The following is a 12,943-nucleotide window of genomic DNA, read 5'->3' on the forward strand; positions in this document are numbered from 1 at the left end:
GGAAAGGGGGACCTGGGGATCAGGGACAGTGAACCGTGGGGATCAGGGAAATGGGGACCTGGGGATCAGGGACAGAGAACCCTGGGGATCAGGGACATAGAACCCTGGGGATCAGGGAAAGGGGGACCTGGGGATCAGGGACACAGAACCCTGGGGATCAGGGACACAGAACCCTGGGGATCAGGGAAAGGGGGACCTGGGGATCAGGGACAGAGAACCCTGGGGATCAAGGAAAGGGGAACCTGGGGATCAGGGACACAGAACCCTGGGGATCAGGGACATAGAACCCTGGGGATCAGGGAAAGGGGGACCTGGGGATCAGGGACACAGAACCCTGGGGATCAGGGACACAGAACCCTGGGGATCAGGGAAAGGGGGACCTGGGGATCAGGGACAGAGAACCCTGGGGATCAAGGAAAGGGGAACCTGGGGATCAGGGACAGAGAATCCTGGGGATCAGGGAAAGGGGGACCTGGGGATCAGGGAAAGGGGGACCTGGGGATCAGGGACAGAGAACCCTGGGGATCAGGGACAGAGAACCCTGGGGATCAGGGACAGAGAACCCTGGGGATCAGGAAAAGGGGGACCTGGGGATCAGGGACAGAGGGATCTGGGGATCAGGTAAGGAGGGACCTGGGGATCAGGGACAGAGAACCCTGGGGATCAGGAAAAGGGGGACCTGGGGATCAGGGACAGAGGGATCTGGGGATCAGGTAAGGAGGGACCTGGGGATCAGGGAAGAGAACCCTGGGGATCAGGGAAAGGGAGATCTGAGGATCAGGGACAGAGAACCCTGGGGATCAGGGAAAGGGGGATCTGAGGATCAGGGACAGAGAACCCTGGGGATCAGGGAAAGGGGGACCTGGGGATCAGGGACAGAGAACCCTGGGGATCAGGGACAGAGAACCCTGGGGATCAGGGAAAGGGGGACCTGGGGATCAGGGACAGAGAACCCTGGGGATCAGGGAAAGGGGAACCTGGGGATCAGGGACAGAGAACCCTGGGGATCAGGAAAAGGGGGACCTGGGGATCAGGGACAGAGAACCCTGGGGATCAGGGACAGAGAACCCTGGGGATCAGGAAAAGGGGGACCTGGGGATCAGGGACAGAGAACCCTGGGGATCAGGGACAGAGAACCCTGGGGATCAGGGAAAGGGGGATCTGGGGATCAGGGACAGAGAACCCTGGGGATCAGGGAAAGGGGGACCTGGGGATCAGGGACAGAGAACCCTGGGGATCAGGGACAGTGGGATCTGAGGATCAGGGACAGAGAACCCTGGGGATCAGGGAAAGGGGGACCTGGGGATCAGGGACAGAGGGATCTGGGGATCAGGGACAGAGAACCCTGGGGATCAGGGAAAGGGGGACCTGGGGATCAGGGACAGAGAACCCTGGGGATCAGGGAAAGGGGGACCTGGGGATCAGGGACAGAGAACCCTGGGGATCAGGGAAAGGGGTCCTGGGGATCAGGGACAGAGAACCCTGGGGATCAGGGAAAAGGGGACCTGGGGATCAGGGACAGAGAACCCTGGGGATCAGGGAAAGGGGGACCTGGGGATCAGGGACAGAGAACCCTGGGGATCAGGGAAAGGGGGACCTGGGGATCAGGGACAGAGGGACCTGGGGATCAGGGACAGAGAACCCTGGGGATCAGGGAAAGGGGGACCTGGGGATCAGGGACAGAGAACCCTGGGGATCAGGGAAAGGGGGATCTGGGGATCAGGGACAGAGAACCCTGGGGATCAGGGAAAGGGGGACCTGGGGATCAGGGACAGAGAACCCTGGGGATCAGGGAAAGGGGTCCTGGGGATCAGGGACAGAGAACCCTGGGGATCAGGGAAAGGGGGACCTGAGGATCAGGGACAGAGAACCCTGGGGATCAGGGAAAGAGGGACCTGGGGATCAGGGACAGAGAACCCTGGGGATCAGGGAAAGGGGGACCTGGGGATCAGGGACAGAGAACCCTGGGGATCAGGGAAAGGGGGATCTGGGGATCAGGGACAGAGGGATCTGGGGATCAGGGACAGAGAACCCTGGGGATCAGGGAAAGGGGGACCTGGGGATCAGGGAAAGGGGGATCAGGGACAGAGGGATCTGGGGATCAGGGACAGAGAACCCTGGGGATCAGGAAAAGGGGGACCTGGGGATCAGGGACAGAGAACCCTGGGGATCAGGGACAGAGGGATCTGGGGATCAGGGACAGAGGGATCTGAGGATCAGGTAAGGAGGGACCTGGGGATCAGGGACAGAGGGATCTGGGGATCAGGGACAGAGAACCATGGGGATCAGGGAAAGGGGGACCTAGGGATCAGGGACAGAGTACCCTGGGGATCAGGGACAGAGGGATCTGGGGATCAGGGACAGAGGGATCTGAGGATCAGGTAAGGAGGGACCTGGGGATCAGAGACAGAGGGATCTGGGGATCAGGGAAAGGGGGATCTGGGGATCAGGTAAGGAGGGACCTGGGGATCAGGTAAGGACGGACCTGGGAATCAGGGAAAGGGGGATCTGGGGATCAGGTAAGGAGGGATCTGGGGATCAGGTAAGGAGGGATCTGGGGATCAGGGACAGAGGGAAATTGAGGATCAGGTAAGGAGGGATCTGGGGATCAGGGACAGAGGGATCTGAGGATGAGGTACACAGATATCTGGGCATCAGGGACAAAGTGTGATCAAGATCTGGGGAACTGGAATAGACTGATGTGGAGACCAGGGATAGAGAGAGAGAGATCTGGGGAATGAGATTAGAAGATGGCTGAAGTTGAAAAGGCTGTTCGTAAAACATATGGGAAGGTTGTCTCCATAAAAGAAGGGAGTTTACTGAAGCAAGGAAATTCTGCCCCACCTTTCGAAAACACAGAGAAGCTGCATGATGATTTAGAAGAGGTGTTCAAAATTATGAATTGTAAACAAAGGAGAAAGTGTTTCCAGTCGTGGGTGGGCCTTACGGGAAAGAGCAGGGCACGGGATAGTAGGGCAATAGATAAGATGAAGAATAGTACATTTAAAGAATCTGTGATGTGTACAGGCGGCCATTCGGCCCATTGTGCGTGTGCTGGACCTTTGCTGGAGCAATGCAAAATTAATCCCACTGCACTAGTCCCTCCCCATAACTCTGCACCATCCTGTGCTTTGAATATTGAGCTAATTGTCCCTGAAAAGTTACCAGTAGCTGTAGCAGTGCCTGTGATAAAGCATTCTGACATCCTGCTACTAACCTCTCTCCTCATTCTTTCAGTCACCATGTTAAATTAATATCCCCCTGTTCAGGGACTTTCAAAGCAGAGGACAAAGTCCTTCCCCCATTTATCTAATCCAAGACCTTGGTTAGGGGCAAGCTGGGGGATGTGGACTGCAGGACTGGCCTCAGGTCGGATGTGATGAATTGGGCATGGGTAGAGAGAGGGTGGGGTGTCTGTGGAAGGAATGCACTCACCCACATGCAGACTGCAGTCAGGCTCCGGCCCAGCCAGTCAAAGGTATTGAAAAACAGGAAGCAGCAAATCGGGATGAAATACATTCCTGCAAACAGAAGTGAGCGTCTTAATAGTGACTGAGAGACCTTCAGTGGCACTCACCCATCCCCCAATCTCCCCACTCACCCATCCCCCAATCTCCCCCACTCACCCATCCCCCAATCTCCCCATCTCACCCATCCCACAATCTCCCCACTCACACATCCCCCAATCTCCCCACTCACCCATCCCCCAATCTCCCCACTCACACATCCCCCAATCTCCCCACTCACCCATCCCCCAATCTCCCCACTCACCCATCCCCCAATCTCCCCACTCACACATCCCCCAATCTCCCCCACTCACCCATCCCCCAATCTCCCCACTCACCCATCCCCCAATCTCCCCACTCACCCATCCCCCAATCTCCCCACTCACCCATCCCCCAATCTCCCCACTCACCCATCCCCCAATCTCCCCACTCACCCATCCCCCAATCTCCCCATCTCACCCATCCCACAATCTCCCCCACTCACCCATCCCCCAATCTCCCCACTCACCCATCCCCCAATCTCCCCACTCACACATCCCCCAATCTCCCCACTCACCCATCCCCCAATCTCCCCATCTCACCCATCCCCCAATCTCCCCCACTCACCCATCCCCCAATCTCCCCACTCACCCATCCCCCAATCTCCCCACTCACCCATCCCCCAATCTCCCCACTCACACATCCCCCAATCTCCCCACTCACCCATCCCCCAATCTCCCCATCTCACCCATCCCCCAATCTCCCCCACTCACCCATCCCCCAATCTCCCCACTCACCCATCCCCCAATCTCCCCACTCACCCATCCCCCAATCTCCCCACTCACCCATCCCCCAATCTCCCCACTCACCCATCCCCCAATCTCCCCACTCACACATCCCCCAATCTCCCCACTCACCCATCCCCCAATCTCCCCATCTCACCCATCCCCCAATCTCCCCCACTCACCCATCCCCCAATCTCCCCACTCACACATCCCCCAATCTCCCCCACTCACCCATCCCCCAATCTCCCCACTCACCCATCCCCCAATCTCCCCACTCACCCATCCCCCAATCTCCCCACTCACCCATCCCCCAATCTCCCCCACTCACCCATCCCCCAATCTCCCCACTCACCCATCCCCCAATCTCCCCATCTCACCCATCCCTCAATCTCCCCCACTCACCCACCCTCAATCTCCCCCACTCACCCACCCCCAATCTCCCCCACTCACCCATCCCCCAATCTCCCCACTCACCCATCCCCCAATCTCCCCACTCACCCATCCCCCAATCTCCCCCACTCACACATCCCCCAAACTCCCCCACTCACCCATCCCCCAATCTCCCCCACTCACCCATCCCCCAATCTCCCCCACTCACCCATCCCCCAATCTCCCCACTCACCCATCCCCCAATCTCCCCACTCACACATCCCCCAATCTCCCCCACTCACCCATCCCCCAATCTCCCCATCTCACCCATCCCACAATCTCCCCACTCACCCATCCCCCAATCTCCCCACTCACCCATCCCCCAATCTCCCCACTCACCCATCCCCCAATCTCCCCACTCACACATCCCCCAATCTCCCCACTCACCCATCCCCCAATCTCCCCACTCACCCATCCCCCAATCTCCCCATCTCACCCATCCCACAATCTCCCCACTCACCCATCCCCCAATCTCCCCCACTCACCCATCCCCCAATCTCCCCACTCACACATCCCCCAATCTCCCCCACTCACCCATCCCCCAATCTCCCCACTCACCCATCCCCCAATCTCCCCACTCACCCATCCCCCAATCTCCCCCACTCACCCATCCCCCAATCTCCCCATCTCACCCATCCCCCAATCTCCCCACTCACACATCCCCCAATCTCCCCCACTCACCCATCCCCCAATCTCCCCACTCACCCATCCCCCAATCTCCCCACTCACACATCCCCCAATCTCCCCCACTCACCCATCCCCCAATCTCCCCATCTCACCCATCCCACAATCTCCCCACTCACCCATCCCCCAATCTCCCCACTCACCCATCCCCCAATCTCCCCACTCACCCATCCCCCAATCTCCCCACTCACCCATCCCCCAATCTCCCCACTCACACATCCCCCAATCTCCCCCACTCACCCATCCCCCAATCTCCCCACTCACCCATCCCCCAATCTCCCCACTCACCCATCCCCCAATCTCCCCACTCACCCATCCCCCAATCTCCCCACTCACACATCCCCCAATCTCCCCCACTCACCCATCCCCCAATCTCCCCATCTCACCCATCCCACAATCTCCCCACTCACCCATCCCCCAATCTCCCCACTCACCCATCCCCCAATCTCCCCACTCACCCATCCCCCAATCTACCCATCTCACCCATCCCTCATTCTCCCCCACTCACCCATCACCCAATCTCCCCCACTCACCCATCCCCCAATCGCCCCCACTCACCCATCCCCCAATCTCCCCCACTCACCCATCCCCCAATCTCCCCCACTCACCCATCCCCCAATCTCCCACACTCACCCATCCCCCAATCTCCCCACTCACCCATCCCCCAATCTCCCCACTCACCCATCCCCCAATCTCACCCATCCTCCAATCTCCCCCACTCACCCATCCCCCAATCTCTCCACTCACCCATCCCCCAATCTCCCCACTCACCCATCCCCCAATCTCCCCCACTCAGCCATCCCCCAATCTCACCCATCCCCCAATCTCTCCACTCACCCATCCCCCAATCTCCCCCACTCACCCATCCCCCAATCTCCCCCACTCACCCATCCCCCAATCTCACCACGCACCCATCCCCCAATCTCCCCCACTCACCCATCCACCAATCTCTCCCACTCACCCATCCCCCAATCTCCCCCACTCACCCATCCCCCAATCTCCCCCACTCACCCATCCCCCAATCTCCCCCACTCACCCATCCCCCAATCTCCCCCACTCACCCATCCCCCAATCTCCCCCACTCACCCATCCCCCAATCTCCCCACTCACCCATCCCCCAATCTCCCCCACTCACCCATCCCCCAATCTCCCCATCTCACCCATCCCCCAGTCTCCCCACTCACCCATCCCCCAATCTCCCCACTCACCCATCCCCCAATCTCCCCACTCACCCATCCCCCAATCTCCCCACTCACCCATCCCCCAATCTCCCCACTCACCCATCCCCCAATGTCCCCATCTCACCCACCCCTCAATCTCCCCCACTCACCCACCCCCAATCTCCCCCACTCACCCATCCCCCAATCTCCCCCACTCACCCATCCCCCAATCTCCCCCACTCACCCATCCCCCAATCTCCCACACTCACCCATCCCCCAATCTCACCCACTCACCCATCCCCCAATCTCCCCACTCAGCCATCCCCCAATCTCAACCATCGCCCAATCTCTCCACTCACCCATCCCCCAATCTCCCCACTCACCCATCCCCCAATCTCCCCCACTCAGCCATCCCCCAATCTCACCCATCCCCCAATCTCTCCACTCACCCATCCCCCACTCACCCATCCCCTAATCTCCCCCACTCACCCATCCCCCAATGTCCCCATCTCACCCATCCCTCAATCTCCCCCACTCACCTATCCCCCAATCTCCCCCACTCACCCATCCCCCAATCTCCCCGACTCACCCTTCCCCCAATCTCCCCCACTCACCCATCCCCCAATCTCCCACACTCACCCATCCCCCAATCTCCCCACTCAGCCATCCCCAAATCTCACCCATCCCCCAATCTCCCCCACTCACCCATCCCCCAATCTCACCCATCCCCCAATCTCTCCACTCACCCATCCCCCAATCTCCCCACTCACCCATCCCCCAATCTCCCCCACTCAGCCATCCCCCAATCTCACCCATCCCCCAATCTCTCCACTCACCCATCCCCCAATCTCCCCCACTCACCCATCCCCCAATCTCCCCCACTCACCCATCCCCAAATCTCCCCCACTCACCCATCCCGCAATCTCACCCATCCCACAATCTCCTCCCATCCCCCAATCTCTCCACTCACCCATCCCCCAATCTCCCCCACTCACCCATCCCCCAATCTCCCCCACTCACCCATCCCCCAATCTCCCCCACTCACCCATCCCCCAATCTCACCACGCACCCATCCCCCAATCTCCCCCACTCACCCATCCACCAATCTCCCCCACTCACCCATCCCCCAATCTCCCCCACTCACCCATCCCCCAATCTCCCCCACTCACCCATCCCCCAATCTCCCCCACTCACCCATCCCCCAATCTCCCCACTCACCCATCCCCCAATCTCCCCCACTCACCCATCCCCCAATCTCCCCATCTCACCCATCCCCCAATCTCCCCCACTCACCCATCCCCCAATCTCCCCACTCACCCATCCCCCAATCTCCCCACTCACCCATCCCCCAATCTCCCCACTCACCCTCCCCCAATCTCCCCACTCACCCTCCCCCAATCTCCCCATCTCACCCATCCCCCAATCTCCCCACTCACCCATCCCCCAATCTCCCCACTCACCCATCCCCCAATCTCCCCACTCACCCATCCCCCAATCTTCCCACTCACCCTCCCCCAATCTTCCCACTCACCCTCCCCCAATCTCCCCACTCACCCATCCTGCAATCTCCCCACTCACCCATCCCCCAATCTCCCCACTCACCCATCCCCCAATCTCCCCACTCACCCATCCCCCAATCTCCCCACTCACCCTCCCCCAATCTCCCCACTCACCCTCCCCCAATCTCCCCACTCACCCATCCCCAAATCTCCCCATCTCACCCATCCCCCAATCTCCCCACTCACCCATCCCCCAATTTCCCCACTCACCCATCCCCCAAACTCCCCATCTCACCCATCCCGCAATCTCCCCCACTCACCCATCCCACCATCTGCCCCGCTCACCCATCCCCCAATCTCCCCCACTCACCCATTCTCCAATCTCCCCCACTCACCCATCCCCCACTCAACCATCCCCCAATCTCCCCCTCCCATCCCCCAATCTCCCCCACTCACCCATCCCACCATCTGCCCCGCTCACCCATCCCCCAATCTCCCCCACTCACCCATTCTCCAATCTCCCCCACTCACCCATCCCCCAATCACCCCCACTCAACCATCCCCCAATCTCCCCCTCCCATCCCCCAATCTCCCCACTCAACCATCCCCCAATCTCACCCATCCTCCAATCTCCTCAACTCACCCATCCCCCAATCACCCCCACTCAACCATCCCCCAACCTCCCCCTCCCATCCCCAATCTCTCCACTCACCCATCCCCCAATCTCACCCATCCCCCAATCCCCCCCCACTCAACCATCCCCCAACCTCCCCCTCCCATCCCCAATCTCTCCACTCAGCCATCCCCCAATCTCACCCATCCCCCAATCCCCCCCCACTCACCCATCCCCCAATCTCACCCATCCCCCAATCCCCCCCACTCAACCATCCCCCAACCTCCCCCTCCCATCCCCAATCTCTCCACTCAGCCATCCCCCAATCTCACCCATCCCCCAATCTCCCCCACTCACACATCATCCAATCTCCCCCACTCACCCATCCCCCAATCTCCCCCACTCAACCATCCCCCAATCTCCTCCACCCATCCCCCAATCTCCCCACCTCACCCATCTACCCCACTCAGCCATCCCCCAATCGCCCCACTCACCCATCCCCCAATCTCCCCCACTCACCCATCCCCCAATCTCCCCCACTCAACCATCCCGCAATCTCCTCCCATCCCCCAATCTCCCCACTCACCCATCCCCCAATCTCCCCACTCACCCATCCCCCCATCTCCCCCACTCACCGATCTCCCAATCTCCTCCTCCCATTCCCCAATCTCCCCGACTCAACCATCCCCCAATCTCCCCTACTCACCCATCCCCCAACCTCCCCCTCCCATTCCCCACTCACCCATTCCCCCAAACTCCCCCACTCACCCATCCCCCAATCTCACCCATCCCACAATCTCACCCATCCCACAATCTCCTCCCATCCCCCAATCTCCCCCACACATCCATCCCCAAATCTCCCCCACTCACCCTCCCCCAGTCTCCCCACTCACCCATCCCCCAATGTCCCCACTCACCCATCCCCCAATCTCCCCATCTCACCCATCCCCCAATCTCCCTATCTCACCCTCCCCCAGTCTCCCCACTCACCCACCCTCAATCTCCCCATCTCACCCATCCCCCAATCTCCCCACTCACCCATCCCCCAATGTTCCCACTCACCCATCCCCCAATCTCCCCACTCACCCATCCCCCAATCTCCCTACTCACCCATCCCCCAATCTCCCCACTCACCCATCCCCCAATCTCCCCACTCACCCATCCCCCAATCTCCTCATCTCACCCATCACCCAATCCCCCCACCTACCCTCCCCCAATCTCCCCACTCACCCTCCCCCAATCTCCCCATCTCACCCATCCCCCAATCTCCCCATCTCACCCATCCCCCCATCTCACCAATCCCCCAATCTCCCCCACACACCCATCCCGCAATCTCACCCATCCCACAATCTCCTCCCATCCCCCAATCTCCCCCACACATCCATCCCCAAATCTCCCCCACTCACCCATCCCCCAATCTCCCCGACTCACCCATCCCCCAATCTCCCCACTCACCCATCCCCCAATCTCCCCACTCACCCATCCTCCAATCTCCCCCACTCACCCATCCTCCAATCTCCCCCACTCACCCATCCTCCAATCTCCCCCACTCACCCATCCCCCAATCTCCCCCACTCACCCATCCCGCAATCTCACCCATCCCACAATCTCCTCCCATCCCCCAATCTCCCCCACACATCCATCCCCAAATCTCCCCCACTCACCCATCCCCCAATCTCCCCGACTCACCCATCCCCCAATCTCCCCACTCACCCTCCCCCAATCTCCCCACTCACCCTCCCCATCTCACCCATCCCCCAATCTCCCCACTCACCCCTCCCCCACTCACCCATTCCCCAATCTCCCCACTCACCCATCCCCCAATCTCCCCATCTCACCCATCCCCCAATCTCCCTACTCACCCATCCCCCAATCTTCCCACTCACCCATCCCCCAATCTCCCCACTCACCCATCCCCCAATCTCCCCACTCACCCATCCCCCAATCTCCCTACTCACCCATCCCCCAATCTCCCCACTCACCCATCCCCCAATCTCCCCACTCACCCATCCCCCAATCTCCCCACTCACCTTTCCCCCAATCTCCTCATCTCACCCATCACCCAATCCCCCCACTTACACTCCCCCAATCTCCCCACTCACCCTCCCCCAATCTCCCCATCTCACCCATCCCCCAATCTCCCCATCTCACCCATCCCCCAATCTCCCCATCTCACCCATCTCCCAATCTCCCCACTCACCCACCCCCAATCTCCCCACTCACCCTCCCCCAATCTGCCCATCTCACCCATCCCCCAATCTCCCCATCTCACCCATCTCCCAATCTCCCCACTCACCCTCTCCCAATCTCCCCACTCACCCTCCCCCAATCTGCCCATCTCACCCATCCCCCAATCTCCCCACTCACCCATCCCCCAATCTCCCCACTCACCCATCCCCCAATCTTCCCACTCACCCTCCCCCAATCTCCCCACTCACCCATCCTGCAATCTCCCCATCTCACCCATCCCCCGATCTCCCCACTCACCCATCCCCCAATCTCCCCCACTCAACCATCCCCCAATCTCCCCCTCCCATCCCCCAATCTCCCCACTCACCCTCCCCCAATCTCCCCATCTCACCCATACCCCAATCTCCCCACTCACCCATCCCCCAATTTCCCCACTCACCCATCCCCCAATCTCCCCATCTCACCCATCCCCCAATCTCCCCCACTCACCCATCCCCCCATCTCCCCCACTGACCCATCCCCCAATCTCCCCCACTCACCCATCCTCCAATCTCCCCCACTCACCCATCCCCCAATCACCCCCACTCAACCATCCCCCAATCTCCCCCTCCCATCCCCCAATCTCCCCACTCAACCATCCCCCAATCTCACCCATCCTCCAATCTCCCCAACTCACCCATCCCCCAATCACCCCCACTCAACCATCCCCCAACCTCCCCCTCCCATCCCCAATCTCTCCACTCAACCATCCCCCAATCTCCCCTACTCACCCATCCCCCAACCTCCCCCTCCCATTCCCCACTCACCCATTCCCCCAAACTCCCCCACTCACCCATCCCCCAATCTCCCCCACTCACCCATCCCGCAATCTCACCCATCCCACAATCTCCTCCCATCCCCCAATCTCCCCCACACATCCATCCCCAAATCTCCCCCACACACCCATCCCCCAATCTCCCCGACTCACCCATCCCCCAATCTCCCCACTCACCCATCCCCCAATCTCCCCACTCACCCATCCCCCAATCTCCCCACTCACCCATCCCCCAATCTCCCCACTCACCCATCCTCCAATCTCCCCACTCACCCATCCCCCAATCTCCCCCACTCAGCCATCCACCAATCTCCCCCACTCACCTATCCCCCAATCTCCCCCACTCACCCATCCTGCAATCTCACCCATCCCACAATCTCCTCCCATCCCCCAATCTCCCCCACACATCCATCCCCAATCTCCCCCACACATCCATCCCCAAATCTCCCCCACTCACTCATCCCTCAATCTCCCCGACTCACCCATCCCCCAATCTCCCCACTCACCCATCCCCCAATCTCCCCCACTCACCCATCCCCCAATCTCCCCCACTCAACCTTCCCCCAATCTCCCCCACTCACCCATCCTCCAATCTCCCCCACTCACCCATCCCCCAATCACCCCACTCAACCATCCCCCAATCTCCTCCTCCCATCCCACTATCTCCCCCACTCAGCCATCCCCCAATCTCCCCCACTCAGCCATCCCCCAACCTCCCCCTCCCATCTCCCAATCTCCCCCACTCAGCCATCCCCCAACCACCCCCTCCCATCCCCCAATCTCCCCTCTCACCCATCCCCCAATCTTCCCACTCACCCATCCCCCAATCTCCCCCACTCAGCCATCCCCTAATCTCCCCACTCACCCATCCCCCAATCTCCCCACTCACCCATCCCCCCCATCTCCCCCACTCACCGATCTCCCAATCTCCTCCTCCCATCCCCCAATCTCCCCCACTCAGCCATCCCCCAATCTCCCCTACTCACCCATCCCCCAACCTCTCCCTCCCATTCCCCAATCTCCCCCACTCACCCATCCCCCAATCTCCCCCACTCACCCATGCCACCATCTCCTCCCATCCCCCAATCTCCCCCACACATCCATCCCCAAATCTCCCCCCACTCACCCATCCCCCAATTTCCCTGACTCACCCATCCCCCAATCTCCCCAACTCACCCATCCCCAAATCTCCCCCATTCAGCCATCCCCCAATCTCCCCCACTCACCCATCCCCCAATCTTCCCGACTCACCCATCCCCCACAATCTCCCCGACTCACCCATCC

General features: G+C 60.3%; 1 protein-coding gene across 4 annotated transcripts in view; it reads right to left on the reverse strand.

The window, feature by feature from the left end:
• LOC137366505 (equilibrative nucleoside transporter 1-like) overlaps nucleotides 1–12,943 on the reverse strand; it is a 352,530-nt gene that overhangs the window by 81,566 nt on the left and 258,021 nt on the right. For all 4 annotated transcript variants that reach the window (XM_068028318.1, XM_068028303.1, XM_068028319.1 and 1 more), the window contains one exon: nucleotides 3,436–3,521. In XM_068028318.1, the coding sequence (XP_067884419.1) occupies nucleotides 3,436–3,521 (86 nt within the window). The remainder of the gene's footprint in view (nucleotides 1–3,435; nucleotides 3,522–12,943) is intronic.

This window comes from Heterodontus francisci, chromosome 3 (genome assembly GCF_036365525.1).
Source record: "Heterodontus francisci isolate sHetFra1 chromosome 3, sHetFra1.hap1, whole genome shotgun sequence".
Classification (NCBI taxonomy): Eukaryota; Metazoa; Chordata; class Chondrichthyes; order Heterodontiformes; family Heterodontidae; genus Heterodontus; species Heterodontus francisci.